Source organism: Cyprinodon variegatus, unplaced genomic scaffold (assembly GCF_000732505.1).
Source record: "Cyprinodon variegatus isolate N-32 unplaced genomic scaffold, C_variegatus-1.0 Scaffold256, whole genome shotgun sequence".
NCBI lineage: Eukaryota > Metazoa > Chordata > Actinopteri > Cyprinodontiformes > Cyprinodontidae > Cyprinodon > Cyprinodon variegatus.
The window spans coordinates 439,201-458,060 of NW_015150709.1; the positions used below are offsets into that span (position 1 = coordinate 439,201).

General features: G+C 38.3%; 1 protein-coding gene across 1 annotated transcript in view; it reads left to right on the forward strand.

Moving 5' to 3' along the window:
• The first annotated feature begins 1,200 nt into the window (after nucleotides 1-1,200).
• LOC107089560 (cdc42 effector protein 1-like) overlaps nucleotides 1,201-18,860 on the forward strand; it is a 19,538-nt gene continuing 1,878 nt past the window's right edge. Inside the window, exons 1-2 of the mRNA XM_015382430.1 lie at nucleotides 1,201-1,444; nucleotides 11,254-12,124. Of these exons, the coding sequence (XP_015237916.1) occupies nucleotides 11,659-12,124 (466 nt within the window). The 5' untranslated portion in view covers nucleotides 1,201-1,444; nucleotides 11,254-11,658. The remainder of the gene's footprint in view (nucleotides 1,445-11,253; nucleotides 12,125-18,860) is intronic.

Below are 18,860 nucleotides of genomic sequence, written 5' to 3' on the forward strand. Positions count from 1 at the left end.
TCCCACCCCAACGTGGCTCCTTTTTTTTCCACAGAAATAAAGTCAGCGCCCTAAGGAAACTGCCTCACGGCAGGGCCCCTGGCAGCCGAAAGAATGCACCTAAAGGCAGCGTTCTTTGGCACGTATGGCCTCAGTCAAATCGTTCCCCTGTCCACCCCCCATGTATGTGATGTATGGTTTCTACTGAAACTGAAATCTTGATTACAATGTAAATTTAAGTTGACAATAAAGATTGATTGATTGATTGATTGATTGATTGATTGATTGATTGATTGATTGATTGATTGAGTTAAGAGAGACCTGACTTTTAAAACTAAGCCTTTTTAGCATAACAATCCATTGCATTCAAATTTGCCTGGAAGAGAAACAGAACAGACAAGTTGAACTTCTTATAGGTTCAAAAACCAAACAGATTAGCCTATTTTTGTGGTGCTAACTCTGTTTAGCAATATAAGCTAAAAGCAGCCTAGGATCATCTGTTATTTTAATGAAACACAAAAAGAAAATATGAGAAAATGCATATTCTTGGTACTCTTTATTAAAGAAAATAGGGGAAAAAAAACTGATGTAAAAACCACACCGTAGGAAAAAGAGTATAGACAAGAATTTAATCCTGAAATCTAATAAACTTTTAGTATATTGGTAAAATGCAAGCATAAATAAACTGGTTTTCTTTGTTTGCATTTGGCATGCATTGGGATCAAGGTAAATCTCGATTTTAACAAGATTAAAGTATTTTATATTCAATTTCAAAGAAAGTGTTAAAGTGAGCTGACCCAGACCTTTGGATTACACAATGTTTAGTCTTATTTTAACTGTCAGGAGCCCAAGGTTTAACCTCTGAGTTATAATATTCTCATCATGTCCACCTGATATGATTCACCTGTGTGAGATTTGAGCCATTTTGATAGGAAATAAATGTGAGGGAATTGCTTTTTTTTCTAATTTGAATAATTGTTGAATCTGAAAGCAGTTATGACTAAAATATTGGAAACCCCACTGGCTCAATAGGGTGTCCTGATTATCCCACATGATGGTGGAATATTTCCTCAGTATTACACCAAGCTGTCAGCAGACATTCATCTGATAAAGTCTGCTGATGAGCGCTTGGCCAACTGGCAAAAATAAATTTTTACATTAAAAAGCAGGAACTTATTTTAGCCGCATATAGTTATAGTTTCTTTTTACAGAGGGAATTGTTTGTCCGGTTTAGATGTAAAAATAACAGCTTTCTGTTCCTCGTGGTGCTGGCATGAGGCTCCTGGAGCGGCTCTCCAGGGTCCCGCCCCTTTCCTCCGCGGCTCTCCGGCGCAGCAGACCAGCAGCTCCGGCGGCGCGCTCAGACCAGCCGGACCTGCACACAACCAGCCTGGACGCGCTGCTGTTTTTATTTATTCTTTTTTATTCTTTTTTTAATTTCTTTATTTGGCTTTCTCCTTCCCAGGTGAGTGTCAGATTTTTTTAATGTCTACTTTATTGCCTCATTTTAAGGTAAATGTGAACTCAGATGAACTTTATTGCTTATGCGCCTGTAAAGCCTGATTCATTCACTCACTTTTGGTGCTGAAATCCTATTTTCTCTAATTCATTGATGCATAAATATATTTCTTTCTGGATATGTCTTAAACTTGTGTTTGAATTCACATTTAAAATACCTGATTTCACTGCTTTGGTATGTTGGGTTTAATTATTAGACCCCCTCCATATCACAAACCTAACAGATTAGGTTTAGGTTCAGATAAAGCAGTTTTATATTAAAACATGGCTGTTAATGTTCAATCTGTCTCACTTTGAAAGATTTAACTAAACCTGCTGGCATATTTATATGTAACAGAAGCAGCAATATGTCATCTTTATTGCCAAACTGGGGGGAAGTATACAGCAGAGCTTTGGTTGTGCCTTGTAATTACACAACTTGTGAAACATAAGCCATCAATGTCCCGCCCGTATATGTGAATGACATTACTCTGAGTTAAAGTGTCTGGTTTAAGTGTTTTGATTATGGAAACAACAAATCCAACAATGGCCATCTGACCCTATAGACCTCTATCTGAAACAGCACAGATGCTCACTGAACCCTGCTCTAAACAAACATGCAGAGATCAATATAAACCCTGTCTGATGTAATGATGACTACATAAAATCCAATAATAAATCATGCAGGGAGGAATCCAAACCTCCTTGCTGGAGATCCGTGTCCTGCCTGACTTTTTCATGTTTAGCTGGCTCTATAATTCCCGTAATCTCCCCTGGTAGGCGTCCACTATGTCTTACTTGAGCACATGCTTTGATACCGCCAACATGGTCTCTTCCAGGATGCAGAAGCAGATGGTTAGCACATGTATGTAATATGTTTCCAATCTTACAACCATGATTTACACTAATTGTACAGTGCTTGTTGATGACATAAACAAGTACAGCAAGGCATTTCCTGTGCTATTTTCTGTTTTTCCACCTGAGGTCCTAACATTCCTCTGAGGGGGGGGATCCTCATATAAAGCCAGCCAACGTGAAAACAGTCATTCATGAACCTGGCTGGTGTGTTAGTTTTCACACGGCAGCACTCTACTGGGATTTTTTTCTTTCTTTGGCCACACAACGTGATGTTTGGAAACCTTTGACATCACTCGTTGCCGTCAGCAAATGGTCACAGTTCAATCATTTGTCAACAACCTGCAACCCCCCTGTTAACGGCTGCAACATGTTTTTAAGGGATTCAAACTCACATTTTGGTTCTGACAGATATTGAGACACCAAAACTGACACTTAAAACATTGCACTACTGTATAATGACATAAAATCGACCAATATAGTGAGTATAAACCAGAAATAAGCAATAATTGATTTTTCCTTTGTTTTTAAAACAAACAAGTAATTAAAGAATATTAAAGAGGACATTTTAAATTGGAATCAGTTGAATGGGTAGCAGATTAATAACTGTGCATTATCTGCATGAACAGAGGGTAGTACTTTTGCCTCGAGCAGACAGTTAGCAACCAGACCAGCAATGTGAATCCGATTGTTCTTTGTGAGAGTAATGTTTCTTAAGTAAGAAACTGCTTTCTTTAAAACTGATCCATAAATACTAACAATACACTAGAAAAGGTAACAGTAAACTAGATCCACAGATGGCTTTGTCTAGGAAATAAACAGTAAAGCAGACGAGCTCTGAGCTGGTTTTCATGCCAAAAGGGATTAAAAGATATCACATAAAGTTAGGCGTTGATATAACATATACTGCAAAACTGGAGGATAGACATAGAATGAAGTAGAAGGATAAAAAGTAGACCCTTTGTCCTCCAGCAGCCTTAGTCTATAGCAGCATGGAAAAATAGCTCCTGATAACCTGAGTTATTCTGACTATAGGCTTTATCAAAAAGGAGTTTTAAGCCTAGCTTTAAAAGTAGACAGGGTGCTTGATGGACTAAAACTGGTTGTTGGTTCCACAGGAGAGGAGCCTGATTAAAAAGCCTGTTTCCCATTCAACTTTTAAAGATTTTAGGAATCACTAATCCTGTAGACCAGGCATCCCCAAACTCGGTCCTCGAGGGCCGCTGTCCTGCAGGTTTTAGAGGTTTCCCTGCTTTAGCACAGCTGATTATCATGATTGCAGTAGAGCTGAAGCCTGTTAATAAGCTTTCAATTAATATCAGCTGTGCTGGAACAAGGAAACCTCTAAAACCTGCAGGACAGCGGCCCTCAAGGATCAAGTTTGGGGATGCCGGCTGTAGACTGAGAGCGATTTGCTGCTCTGTTAGAACAAGGTACAATCAGATCTCTGATACAAGATGGAGATAAGTTATTTAGAGCTTTATACATGATTTGACAGAAAAACCAATGAAAGAAGCTGAAAGAGGAGAAATGTATATGTGTGAGAAATAATTTTAATTTTCATCAGAACTGTGGCTGCAGCATTTTGGATAAGCTGAAGGCTTTTATCTACAGATCAGCATTTAGGGCTAACATGATTCTAAATTTACTGTAGACTGGCTCATATAGCTTTAGTGGTGCAACCAACAGTTGTTGATCACTACAGTGTGGTGCAGTGAAACCCTTACAAGTTCCTTATGACAGATTATGTGGATACAATTGAGACTTGTACACGATCCACTAACAAAATTACTTACTTTGTCTGATAAGTCTGGTTACTGATAATTTATTCAGTTTTTTTTAATAGTTCTCTTTTATTATCCAAAGATTTCTAGCAATATTGAGTTTACTTGCAACCAGGAAGATTTCAAGAACAAAAGATGTCAAGACACATATAACCTTGCCGCAGATTTTTTTAGTCAACATGGATTAAAAGACATCCAAGATTTACTGAACATTTTAGACTTTACTTGAAAGGTTCAATGTTCCTCTTCAAACAGATTGGGGTTGTTCTGGTAACATAAGTTTGAAATGATTGTATCAGAAGTTTAGTGGCCAACTAAAAATAAATCTGATAGAAAAAGAGGATTTAAATATTACTTTCAACATTTAGATGCATTTTTCTAAGAAAAAATGATCAGAATTGGATATATTCTGTGGTTCCCCTAAGTATTGCAGAAAGTTGTTTAAGAAATCAAACAATACCTTTTCAGCACTCTTCAGGATTTTTACATTTTCTTGATACTGCAAGTTATTTTAAATTTTGTTTGGATTTTATGTCCCCACAGCATGATGCTGCTACTGCCATGTTTTATAATGGTATTTCTTCATACTTACATACCTTCTAAATGTGATCATTTACACTGTATTTCATTGGGTTTATCTGTGTAAAAGGCTCCATACCTCTGTGGTATAGCAAGCTAAGTTTACATCTTTGATCCTAGGTTCGAGACCTGGATGTGTCAGAGGAGACTTTGCCAAGTCTGTGTGAAAGTTGTAATGCTTTGCTGAGGCGACTGAGTGGCAGCTGAAAGAACTCAGTCATTCAGTCATTTCTTTTTCTTCTTCCTGGGGCCCAGAGCATATCCTGATGGAAATTTAAGAGTTTATAATTATCACTTTTTAAAAAAGATTACTTGGCTTTATTTACAGTAGAAAGACAGCTGAATCAAACTATAAGCGTTTGAGCCACCAGCTCTACCAGTACGCCATGTGTTCCCCTAAACTTTCCTTAATTTTTAAACAGGAGAGAGAACTAAAACCCTAGAACTGTAACATGCAAGAAAGAATAAAAAATAAGGCAAGGAAAAATAGGGCTTCCAGCTCCAGCAAGCACAGGAATTAAAGCAGTACAGGGTTTGGATACTTTTTGGAGGCATGTGAGCGTTTTTTCGGCTGAGGAGGAAGTGTAGCCCTGTTTATCTTGGATTCAGACCGAGTTAGAATGGTGAAAATAGGAACTTAAGTGAGAGTGAAGTTGTGGCCCTGAAAAGCATAGCCTTATCATGTATGTTTGTTCACCTGGTTAGTGAGTAACAGAGGAGATGGAGGGAGGGGAGGACCTGCATTAGATTATGAAAACATTAGCATACCTAGATGGAAAACCTGCAGAGATACATACGTGTTTTCATTGAATATGTTAGAAGAAATACTGAAGACATATTTAATGGGAAAGGATGGCAAAGAGAGAGAGTTAATGAGTTTGATATAGAGAACAGAAAGATCCCAAACATGGTTTCAATCTGTTCTGATGGTGGCGGAGGGTCGCACTCCACTGAATGATGCTCTGCTCTGGAATGCCTTCATGCAAACTCAGCACACACGGCTCCTTTTAGACTGTGGTTACTCTGGTTTACTTCTAACTAAACCATCTCAAGTAGACCATATGACACAGGAACGTTGGTCTGGGTCTCTGAAATAAGAGCTTACAAATAAGAGAGAAAAACCGGACAAAAGCTTTTTTTTTTTTTTTAGATCTTTAGATTACTTCTTTACTTCATTTAAATTAATAAATATTTTTTGCTTTTAGATATAAAGATTAACTTGAAATATGTGTTAGTTTGAAAATTAGCTTTTTCAACACAAGACTGAGGAAAATTATATCTATCCTTTTTGTTTCCTGGTTGGACAACTGATCAACAGCAGTGAAAATATACAAGTTTTAAGAAAGATCCCCAGATTCCCTGGTTTATCAAATCTGTCCTATAATTTGGCTTCTCTGAAAAAGGACCACAGTCTCATTCTGCCACTGCCATGCGTAATAATGTGTTAATCAGTATTGGGGAAAAAAAAAAAAAAAAGAAGAAAAATCTTCATTTTTTCAACTGGGTTAAATTGGAAGTGGTCAAGAAAATAATTAGTTTCTTATTTAATAGTTTGTATCTGTTTGTTGTTATGTTATTAATAAAAAAAAATGTGACCCAATATCATGTCAAAAAAATTCACATTATGTTGTCATTTAGTGTTTATGTCTGTCAGCCACAAAATAAATAAAGAAAGTAGAAAAACTTTGCCAGCTTGTGATAGTTTGGCTTTAACTCTAAAACGTAAAGTTTTAATTTTCTCATCTTTAAAATTATTTACATTTAGACTTTTTTCCTATTCAGTCGGATTTTCCTTTGTTTTGTGCCAACCGTTCTTTAAACCAACAACATTATTCAAGTAGGTTTGATCTTTGAGTGTTTGTCTGACAGAAACCTGTAATGGTGAGAAGGAGGACCAAGATGGTAGCCAACATGCTCTGTCTACAGGGATAATGGGAAAGACTCAAGATTAGGGGATAATCCAGGTTCCTGCTGTCAAACCACCCCCTACTTTTCTTATATCTAATACAAAGACAGACAAGCTGTCTTTGAGATTGAAATGTTAAATGTACTAATTTTTAAATCTAAAACATTTTTTTATATATTTCAGGGCATTTTCAGTAAAATATTTATGGCTTTGTGTAGCATAGATGAAGGAAACAGCTCAGAAAGGAGGAAAGAAGAAGACTGGATATGTCGCTCATTTAACTTCTTCTTCTACCTCATGAGAGGAGTTATTCCTGCTGTGCCGTAGCTGAAGGTCTTTTAATAGGATTAATCAGAAATCCTGCCTGTTTATTCCATGAGTACATTAGGATGCAAGTTTTAAATTAAAAGAATAGAAAAATACTTTTTTTCTAATAAGAAAAGTTGCTTGTTGATCCAGTAAAGTTTATGGGAACATTCCCAGGGTCCCTGAGGCCCTTGATGTTTCAGACTGAAGATCACACCTCAGTATACCCTTCCCCTACATTCCTCTCTGACCCTAACTATGGTTCAGGCACAGTATTCAGTATGTTTCTTCTCCTTCTGCTCCCCGACGTCCCTCTTAAAACGGCTGCCAGGAGAAGTGGAGCGTAGGGCCCAGGACTGCGGTTAGCGGCAAATTAGAGGGGCTGCCTTGGACCTGATGCAATCCTCGCTGTCATGACCCATAGCAGGTCATTAATGAAGCCAGACAAGGCTTTGCATGTGTGGGAGGCTATTTAGCTGCTGCTGCGAAAAGCTTTTAAACAGAAACAGAGTGCATTTTTATTTAATCTGGGGAAATTTCCAGCTGGTAAACAGAAATATATCTCATCAAGATTATATTAAGAAACTGGGACAGTGGCTTCATTTATATTAACATATTTATTAATATTTAAACAACAAATATCAAGTGTAAAGCCAGCAATACCTCTCCTCTATGTTAGTATTTCCTAAGGTTAATAAAGTTATTAAATCAATGGTGTTATTATTAGAAAACTACAATTGTGTCTCTGGGTTGGGGGAAAGGTGTTGGGGGTGGAAATGGAGGATTCAAGGGTGGATACCAGGACTAAAGAGCTCCGCCGTCCCCTAAGTGGAGATTGATATGAGGCAAAAAAAAAACTGAAAAGTAAATACAAATATTTATCCAACATTTAGGCTATGCCTGTGACTGTCTGTGGATACAGAGTTTCCCCATCTCTTAAAAAAGTTCAACAAATACATGGGCTATATATAATAGGCTATATGCACAGCTCCTCTACTTCCTGAAATTTAACCTGCTCCTTTGTTTTTTGTCTTTCATTATTGGACAGGCTGATTAAACCCAGTGTATCTGGCTGGTTACTGGGGTCCTTTTCTTTTTAGCCCTCTTCTGACCTTTGCCTGAATTACTCCTGCAATTTATTTTTCTTCTCTTTAACAGTTTTTTCCATCAGAGACATAATATAATCAACTGCTTCCAAAAACATCAGAAATTAATGTTAAAATAAAATGTATGTTTCACACAGCCATTGGAAGTAGGTTATTTTTAGATTAGATATTTGGGTTATCTCAGTATAATCTCATCATACTTATTATTGTCTCACTTGATAAATACAAAAATCCTAATTACTACAATATTTGAAAGAAGAAAAATAGACAGAATAAATTAACATTAAACAGGTGGTTATCTCTTCCTCCATCATTCTCAGATCATGCAGATCTTGTCTTATTAAGTTTCCTGTTACTGATTCATCAGTAACTACATATTTCCAAACTAAGTAGTTAAAAAGCACAACTAAGCCTGGAAGTCTGTGCTCATAAATCACAACCATAAATCAGCAAAGCAACTTATAATAACTAACTGTCTGAAGACATAAACTAAAGGTCACCAATCAGCTCTAAAACATCTTTAGACGGACCCGTAATGATCACTGGAGAACCACGGTACCAGATTAGCACCTTACAAGGATTTTTCAATCATTCTGCAATATTTTATCTAAATCTTTTTCTCCTGTAAGCTGTAACCAGTGGTCTTGATTTACTTTTTGTTGATTAAATTGGATTGTGTGACATTTTGGGTTCTAATCTTTACTAAAAAAAAAATAATAATAAAAAAAGAGAAATCATAGCCCTATTTGTTTTTTTTTTTAGCTGTGCATGAACCAAACATGTATCACAAGGATGAGCCCAATCCAAATCAAATAAATTGATTAACATACATAAATAACACAGGGCAGCTCGCCATCAGTAGTGACCAGTTGTGATAACAAACTTCTGCTTCTTCCTTCATTTTTAAAGTGGTGCGCTCTGTTCCCCTTCTTTGCATTAAAAGCAGCGCAACGAGTTATTGTACCACCTCTTTCCACTGTTCAACATGCTCACACCCTCTTTCTACCATGATAATTTCAATTGCTCTTCTGGAATACAAAAAATATCAAATAGACTAATTTAGTTTTGGTATGGGAAAAAAAGTGGAATAATTTTATCTACAGAAGTCAGTATGGTTAGTATAGATAGATTAACTATGGTAATACTACAATATAACCAGGGGACGGTGGGTGCTAGACCCTTTGTTACCTTAAGGATGTAAAAATTTTACTCAAACATCTGCAAAAAATATATTTTTCATTAAAGCAATGAAAAACATGTTTTATAGCTGTAAGTACTGTTTAAGTGAAGAACTTAAAGTGAAAAGCAACAAACAGAAATAAATCTGCCTGATTTTTCCTGTTTACAGCAGATAGCATCTACTGGAAGTTAGAAAAGAAGCCATTTTAGATGTCAAGTAGTCACTGAAAAATATTTCAAATACTTTGTGGTTCATGTGTGGACTGTTTTTTTTTTCCACAGGGTGAACTGGTTTAGATATTTAATATTTAATAATCTACAAAACCTAAATCATGATAGTTTGTGCTAGTTCCACAAAACAAGTCTAATACATTTAAATGTGTTTCCCTCACAGTCTTAGTAGCAACTTCCAACTATTAAGATCAATCTGGCAATACCTTTTTTTGAAAAATAAGTGATAAATCTAGCATTGTTTTTTTATGGTTTTACTAAAGACTTAAAGGCCCTAAAAGAATAAGTTGTTTCCACACTTCTCAATGAGCTGCAGGTGCTGCCTTGGGCTGAGCTCGCTTTGCCTCCCATCTGTAATGAGGTCTCATCCCCATCAAGCCATCAAGAGTTTGAAACGAATCATGCAAACATAAAAACGGCTGCTGGAAGATCCCCTGTTAGTCAAGACAGAATGTAACTCTAGTATATTCATCTGAAATTGATAGCTGCATGGGCTGCGTTCTGTTTTCGATTCCTATAACAGGGTCTGTCTGCATGGAGTTTGCATGCTCTCCCTAAGCATGCGTGGGTTCTCTCCTGGTACTCCAGCTTCTCCCACATTCCAAAAACATGACTGTTAAGGTTGATTAGCTTCTCTAAATCGTCCTTAGATTTGAGTTTGTGTGTGCATGGTTGCGTGTCTGTGTTGCGCTGCAACAGACTGGTGACCTTTCCAGGGTGTACCCTGCCTCTTGCACATAGACTGAGAGATAGGCACCAGCCCCCCATAACCCTTGACAGGCGCGGGAGAAAATTGTTGGATGGATCAACAGCCGCAATTTTATTGCCTGATTTTGCTCCATTTATACCATTAATCTAGTACAAAATGCAGCCAGCTGAAGCAGAAAATTAAAAAATATACAATTTAAAACTCAAACAAGTAACTATTGCAAACATTAAGGGGATTGGTTATCTTTTGGTGATTGATATATACACTTTTTCTTCCATTTTTGCAAATAATTACTAGATGGCCTGGCGTTCCAGTGTTTTTACATAGCAATGTAAAACTGCAGCAATGCAGAAACACTCAGATAAAAAGGACACTGATTTGATTGTTAGTACGAAGTGCTTTAGTTGTGAATTTGTATAAACCAACCAAAGTTCCCCTAACACGCATGAAGAACGGACTCATTTGAGATACACATAAAAAAGTTAAAAGGAGAATAAAGGCATCAGATTTATCAGATGTAAATCACTACATCAATAAACCACTATATCAATAAACCACAATCCTACAGCGATTTTTTTTGGCTCTATCCTCCCAACATTAGGCTGTTTTGGGTGTTTCTGTAATCTGACATAAGGACTGAACAGCAGCAACAATTCTAATCAGGAATCTTTTATCATCTCCTGCTATCTAACTTTGCCTGTTTCTAAGCAAATCTTCATGTGTTGAAAGAGGCCTGGTCCGCCAGTTTAAACTTCTGAAAGTCCCCTCGGTAAAATGTGAACTCTGTACAGCCGACATGTTAGACACAACAGGAAGAATGGGAGAAGAAAGTCCGCCCTTTTTTTGGATCAGAGGCAGCTTCTGGTTTGCTCCACATAGGAGGGACCGGGGTCTATATTTAGCTGGTTCCACACCAGCGGACACATGGAACGTGGAATCCTAAAAACCTCTGGGAAAGATTTAAGGAGAAAAATAGTCAATTTTTCAACAACTTTTATTATTATAAAGTTTTGTTGAATATCAGTTTATTACTGTAAATGTTATTTGCTCCCATTATTCTAACACTAAATAAAACAAATCCTGAGCTTCAAGATTTAACACACATTTCTTTCTGTTTTTTAGTAATAGATGTCGCCACAGTGAAACATCAGAGCCAATTCAGCTGGACACAGGTCTGTTTCTAAGCTGCTGACAACAAAGCCGAAGCCTGGATCGATCCGCTGAGCCCGACCGCTCTCCAATAGGATCGACTGCATCCAGGAACCCAACTGCATCGTGCTCTCCTCAATTTCTGCCTCTTTAATCTGTTCAGTGATGCAAACAATCAAGCCACAAAGCGTGGGACAGAGTTTAGCTTGTACATAACACACAGAGTTAATAATCCAGTGAAAATCTGGAACTGCCTTTTAATCTTGAAAAAAAAAAAGTGCAAAGTTTCCAAGCCTTGATTTTGGAGCTCTGTTTGGGATCAGAGAAACATTTTGACGATATATTAATTGGATTTTACTTCGTTCAGGCTTTGTGATCATGAATCTCCAGGAGAAGCTGTCAGGCCTTAAAGGGCTGGTCTCACACTCCCACAGCAGGCGGCGTTATAAAGGGGACCTGACGGTGGACATGATCAGCCCTCCCCTGGGAGACTTCCGCCACACCATGCACGTTGGACGTGGAGGTGATGTCTTTGGGGACACCTCCTTTCTGAGCAACCACGGTGGGACGTCCAATGGGAACAATGGGGAGACGGATTCGGTCTCCTCACCTGACAACAAGATCGGCGCCTTCTTCTCCAGGACGCTTCGTCACATCAGGCGAGGCTCAGACAACCGACCCCGAGAGGGAGCAAAGGATCTGTCCCCGCCGCCTCCTGCTGTTTCTCCCATCATCAAGAATGCCATCTCCCTCCCCAGGCTGGACATAGACATGCCCAATGGGAGTCCCACCACCAAAGTGCTCTTTCCTAGTTCAACACCAGATGAACAGAAAAGCTCTTACAGTGAGTATAAAAACCTGGTATGTTTGCATAAATAATTGATCCAATAACATTTTAACAGAGCTGTAAAATTTTTTACCCCCCATTAGACAAAGATATGCAACTATAAAGACAAATATTTACAGATAAAAAGAATGCAATGTGTCATATTTAAATATCTAAATCCTCTCAAACACAGACAGCTCAGTCAGGGTCTCTGTTATTAGAGCAAACGCTGCTGATTATGAGCAGTGGTGATTCATGAGGACATCTGGGACAAATCTGTCTCCGGATGACTGAGCAGCTGAGTTTCACTGTGGCGTTCTTTTCCATTATGTTCAGAGTTAAATGCCGTTTAACTCATCTGACCTTCGACTTTTCACTTTTATCAACAGTGTTGCAGTTTAATTTGAAGGAAAAACAACTGAAGTTGAGCCTTGGGACAATTTTTGGATTTACTGCCGCTCCTCTCCTAATCCCAAAATAGAAGAGCAAAAACAGATGATGTCATGTGAGCTTTCCAGTAAAGATAAATGGGGTGTGCAGTAATCCTGAGATGTTTGCAGAATCAAAACTTGTTCCAATAGGGTTGAACAGAGTCAATCTGAAAACAAAGTGTTTCTAATGTAGAAATCATCAATCTCATGTTTATGTCAAAGGTAATCTGAGAAATTACAGAATGTGGTTAAGAAATGTTGATTTCATTCATTAAAGCAGTGTTTCACAAACTTTTATGACTTGTGTGCCCCTTTGGGCATTTTGTCTTAACATGAGAAAACCCCTCAGTCAAAATTATGCTGAACACATTATTTATATACATTATTTTTACTTAATCTTTTAACTTAAGCTTTTAATTCTTAGGCATTTAAATCTTTCCATCTCAAATAAAAAGCAACACCAACAAGTATGTTGCCTGGAAGTTACTAAGGCATCAAAATAAATACAAAATAAAATCATATTATAAACCTTTAGTTATAAAACTGGAGCTCCTCAGAGTAACTCCCTTATTATATTTAAACTTCATGAATTGGGAATAAAAAAGAGAACAAAAATTTTAATTAGACTGACTTACTTAGTTGTCGTTTTTTTTTATCAAGACACATAAGCTGCTTTAATGAGCTCCAATAGCTCAATGTGAAAAAAACAGCTGATCCCAGGCTGTTTTCTACATCCAGTTTGACGTGTGCCAAAGCTAAAAGGGAACTCAAACATATAAGAAGAACTTACTATTTGGTTGATAAAAGCATGTATTAAATTTTAATTGGTTCCTTACAAAGAAAAACAGATCCCAACACTATCTTATTGCCTAGGAAATAAAATATTTTCATGTATCCCTTGCAATGCGCTTGCGGACCACTAGGGGTACGAGTACCCCTGGGAATCACTGCACCAAAGCCGGGCGTACACTGTGTGATTTTTTTTTCAATCGTTGCACTCAGTTGCTGCTCACAGCTCACGATTTATGTTCGGCCCGACGCTCTGAAGCGATCTACCTGCTCACACTGTATGACTAAAAACCACGTCGGACTCAGCTCCGCAGTGAGATGGAGCTGCTCTGTAGCTCTCTATCCTGAAGCCAAATAAATAGAAGGGGGATATTAAGCTCACTATAGTGAAACGCGCTGCCTTGTCAATTTGTGCAATTTTGTGCTGGAAGTCCTAAAAAGAAAAGGCGACGACGTATTTGAAAAAAGACATGGCTAAACAAACGTGGCTACTACAGTCTGTCAATTTAAGAGACAGAACTGCATTTCACTCATTGCATCCCTGCCACTCTGCTGTGTTTACATCTGAGAGGAAGAAGAAAAAGAAGAATCCTTCTTTGCGGATGCGCCCTGAGCGATTTGCCCGCGACGGTCGGGAGAAAATCAAACATGTTTGATTTTCTCCCGACATCTTGATTCCTGATCGGGAGGTGGTCGTGAGAGGCTAATCGCCGCTCGTAATCCCCTGTACATTCCACGACTCACGATCAAGCTGAAAGTCGGCCCGATTGAAAGATTCTCGCACGACGCCGGCCTTAAAAGAACAAAAGATTTTTAATAAATCAACCTGGCCAAATGTGAAAAAGCAGTCGCCCCTTAAAGCTACAGTGTGTAACTTTTAGTGACATCTAGCGGTCAGACTGCAGACTGCAGCAACATGAACATCTCCCCCCCCACCGCTTCTTCCCCCCAATAGTATGGCGAGCGTTACGGGACAAAATGTCTTCCACGACGTCCGCATCACCTACCTTCTCAAGTGATGAGGTTTGTTTACATAGATAATTTTACAGATAGTATTTCATTAGTCTGTGTAGGGTATAGATTTCATGTAGACTTAAGATAATAAATATACCCGTTATTTTTTCTACATCGTTGTGACGTTTTGGCGAGCTCGCAATCGCTAGTTTGTTGGCTCTGCGCTGCCGTAGAGCAAAGATGTCTGCCTCCATTGCTGCGAGACCCGCTCCTATGTAATTATAAATAACGAATTCTAAGGCAACGCAAATATTAAGGTTAAGAGGCTGAGCTCGTAGATGATGATAAATAACATAGTTATGTATAATATATTACATTTCTGACTGTATATCCCTGTAATTATTACACACTGTAGCTTTAACTCTAATATTTGGTTGTAATTAGGTGGCAGCTTCAATAACTGCCATCAGGTGTTTCTAATAATTGCCAATGAGACACTGGGACCCAGGAAATGGGACCCACTCAGTTTTGGTAAATTAAGGGAATTCAGACACATTCTACATCAAAAAATGTAGTCTTAAAGTCTTAAAGATGTAGTGAAGGATTCTCTTTTTTCGGGTGGATCATGAAAATAAGTGGTCCACCTAATTTTCAATCATTCTGCTGATATGTTTACGTAAGGCCATCCTACCTGCTTTTCCCCAGTTACTTATCTTTTTCTGTGCATGCACACTTTCAAGCGCATATTTGTGGTGAGCTACGGTTTCAGCCAGTCATTGAAGCTCACCTTTTTCACTGCGGTTCTTTAAAAATGGCTGAGGGTTGTAATAGAAAAAAATTCTACAAAGTGTATGAGAAAAAAAGGCCTCAGAGGATAGTAGTCTGTTGTAACTCTGGTCTTAGACCTGTGATTCCGAGCTCCTACCTCCTGTTCCTAGCTTTCGTCCTTTAACTTTATGTGGCATCATCAACAATAAGAACACCAGTTCCTCCAAACTGCGGTGCCAAATCCGGAAAGCCTTCAGCTATACTGATGTCTTAACAGACCGAAACATACATGGATGGTGGTAGTCAAACTGGGTCTACAGACTTCAGCAAAAGAACTACAAAACACAGAAGTTAACAAATGTCGAGAATGGCTAAAGCTTTTCAGTTTAAATATAGAGGAAAAAAATAATTTCTGTTAAACTCTGGGAGGTGGGCTTTTCCTACGTATTCCTACGTCATGCAAAAGATCGTGGGTCAAGTGTATAACTCCTAGCAGCGGCTAGGGGCATCAGGAGGTCCCTATGCTAAGTGAACTCTTGATAGGAAGCATCATGCTCTCCTGCTTACCACCTTCTTTACTGCCAGCACTGCTTCGACAGCGCTTATCATAGAAACTGCTAACACACCTCTTCTTTGTATCATTCAGATCAAGCAAAAGTGTTGAATGATTAAATTTTACCTTAGCTGAGGCTGTAAGACCTGCAGAGCTTCAGATAATTTTCAAGGATTCTCAGAAATGTATATAATTCATGTTGCTCTGCATGTTCTGTTTATGTTATTTCATGGCTCTACAGGACCTGAAGGAATTGAAAAACATGAATAATCACTGTAAATTCACAATTTTAAAAAGTAAGGAGAGATATTTACCTAAGGGGCTCATTTGGTTTCGGATGATTCAAACACTTAACAAATATAATCATTAATTAGAAATATTTTTGGCTAGAACTCAGGTAATTTCTTTCTGGTATTGCATAATTTGTGTTAACTGATGCACTAAAGTGCAGCAAAAAAGCAAAACATTTTAACTGCCCTGATTTACATAAACCTTTCCTTTGCTTTGAAGAGGTTTTCACTCCATTTCAGCTTTTTAATGCCTATGTAAAACCAAATATTCCATAGTTTGTGTTTGCCTCTCACATAAAGTCCTCAACAGTACCTTGAAGTTTTTGGTTTAAATATGAAAACAAGTGAAACAGCTCAAGTAATGGTAAATAGCGTCAATAAGGCAAAGTATTTTCATTTAAGATGGGTTGGAAAGCAGATCTTTTCGGCCTCGGAAAGAATCAAGCCGGTGGTTTTTCTTTTGCTTTCAGGCTTTATGCTAAGTGAGGCAAATCTTCTCTTGGCTGCAGCTTCCCAGTCAGAGAAAAATAGCTCATGGCTTCATGATGCCACAGATCTACGAAGGCCAAAAGAAATAGTTCAGCCCATGCTTGGTATGAAGGCTGCCATAGATTCACCACCAGTTCCTGTGTGCTGAACTGAATGAGGTCGTTATCTTGACTGAATCAATTTAATCACAAAAAGCGAGTCTGTATGAGCCAAATATCAGCTCAAACTGGCTGAGAGTCAGAAAAATCAACTCTAACAAAATGTGGTAACCATTATGGAGTTAGTGTTGGCTCCATAACACGGCCAGGGGCCCAGAGGGTTTTAGATTCAGATGTTTACCTGCCGTTTTGTGCCATACAGTATATTCTTAAGTCAGCCAAAGCAGATATACAGAGCAGGTATCTGATCGTAACATGCCTTTTTATCATCCAACCGCATCCATCACCTTTTTGTCTATTTTTTAACCACATTTCTTTCACAGTTTCTGCTTAAAATGTGTAGAATCTGTTTCATTTGGATGAAATCAGACACCTTGTGACTCTTGGCCCCGTAGGGTCGCTGTTCAGCAGCCGTAAATTAATCACTTGGGTCTCGAATGATATGTGTGTGTTTGTGCTCCTGTTTTGGCATCAGAGTGGGGACGTTTTTTTTTCCATTTTCACCATCAGAGTGAGGACTGTTTGTACCACAGAAGGAATTTTGCTGGTCCTCGTTTCCTTTTCTGCTAATGATGAGGTTTAGGACTAAGGTGTGAGTTTAACTTAGGGTCAGGTTTGCATTGTTAATGGTTAGGTTTGAAGTTAGGACATAGAAAGGGTTTAAAAGTGACTGAATGTCAGCAACTGTCAACACGTGGTCCTCACTACATATAGCAAGATGAAAATGTGTGTGTCATGGTTGCTGGTTTGGGGGATCTGGGGGGTTTAAAGCAGATAACTCATGATGGGTTAGTTACAGGCCTGATCCAGGAAAGCTTTATGCTGCCCCCTGCTGGAACTGCAGGTTAGTCTCCTGGTGTTACAGCTTGAGGATGTAATTACATCTGATAACTTAAATGTTTTGCCTGAAGAATAAAATTCAACTTCTGGCATTTAAGGTATACCAAAAACCCATCCAATTTTTTTTAATAGTTTATTTCAGAGTTTTGATGTAAGTCAACTGGAACTCGCCTGTAGTTATTTTAAGACATTTCGCCTCTCATCTATAAGGTCTTTTCAACTCTGGAAATGGCTGGAAGGAGAAACCTATTAACAAGGCTAACAGGGCCTTTTAAGGTATCTAATTAGACGTTTAGGGTCACTAATAGGACAATGTGGAGAGTGTATTCGGGTCTTTGTCACCAAACGCTTCAAATGTGTCTCTTAGGATGCTGTGTGAGTTGTTTTTAGTCTGTAGTCCCAAGGTGTAAACTGCTGAAAACGCACCTAGGGAAATGATTCAGGGCTGCAGTTGTCAGAGAGATGAAACCAGAGGCCGGCTTCTCTGTTTAGTGGTTTGTTTGTCTTAACATAGATGCCCTCTTTTACTCCTCTCTCACACAACCTGCTCTTTCGGCCAAAATGAGGATATTGCTGTCGTCAAACAGAAGACAAAAATGAAACGCTGATTCTCTGTGTAGTAGTGTCCAGACATTTTACCAAAAAAAATAAATAAATTGCAAATATGCAAAACTGATCTTAGTTTTCAAACAATGAAGTTGGGTTGAGTTTTTTCTAAGGAAATCAAGCAGATTGCATTGACTTGCAGAATTCACTACTCCTGGATGAGCAGGTAGCAACAGTTGACAACTGCCTTACCCTGTGTTGTTGACTTTGCTGCAGTCCTTCATACCAAGCATGCACGTAGCAACAGTGGAAAGGAAAACTCCCCTTTAACTGTAAGAAACCTGCAGCAGGCCCCGGCGCAGTGTCAGCAGCCTTCTGCCATATTCTGAGGCTTCATCTTCTGATTAAGCTGGTTCACTTTGTGGTTTTAAACCTTGCAACACTGCTTATACCATAAGAACCTTTTCACATTTTATCAAGTTACAGCTACTTACCCCTCAGGGTTTTATTGGCATTATATAGAAAACACAAAGTAGAACAGATAATGAAAAAAAAAATTATGAAGGTTTGCACCAAACAATTTACAAGATATGGTGCAGATTTGTTTCCTGCCTTTCAGTGTAAAAAATTTGATTGTTTAGTATCTTTAAGGGTTGGGTCAGAACTTTTTAGAGCTGGGTCTTCAGGACATGATCTGTTTTACATTGGTTTTCCTAAATTAAAGAGGAAAAAAGTATGTAAATAAAGATGCACTGCTGTGAAAAAGGGCTATATGAGATGAAAACATAGGTTTCACAGTTTTTCTGTTCATATTCTTGTTGTTATTAATATTGAATCGCCTCTACGATTTTTAACTGAAATCCTTGAGGTTCCTTTTTTTTATTTTCCATTTACACTGCCCCTCTATTACCCCGTTTCCACTACCCTTAAAAAACT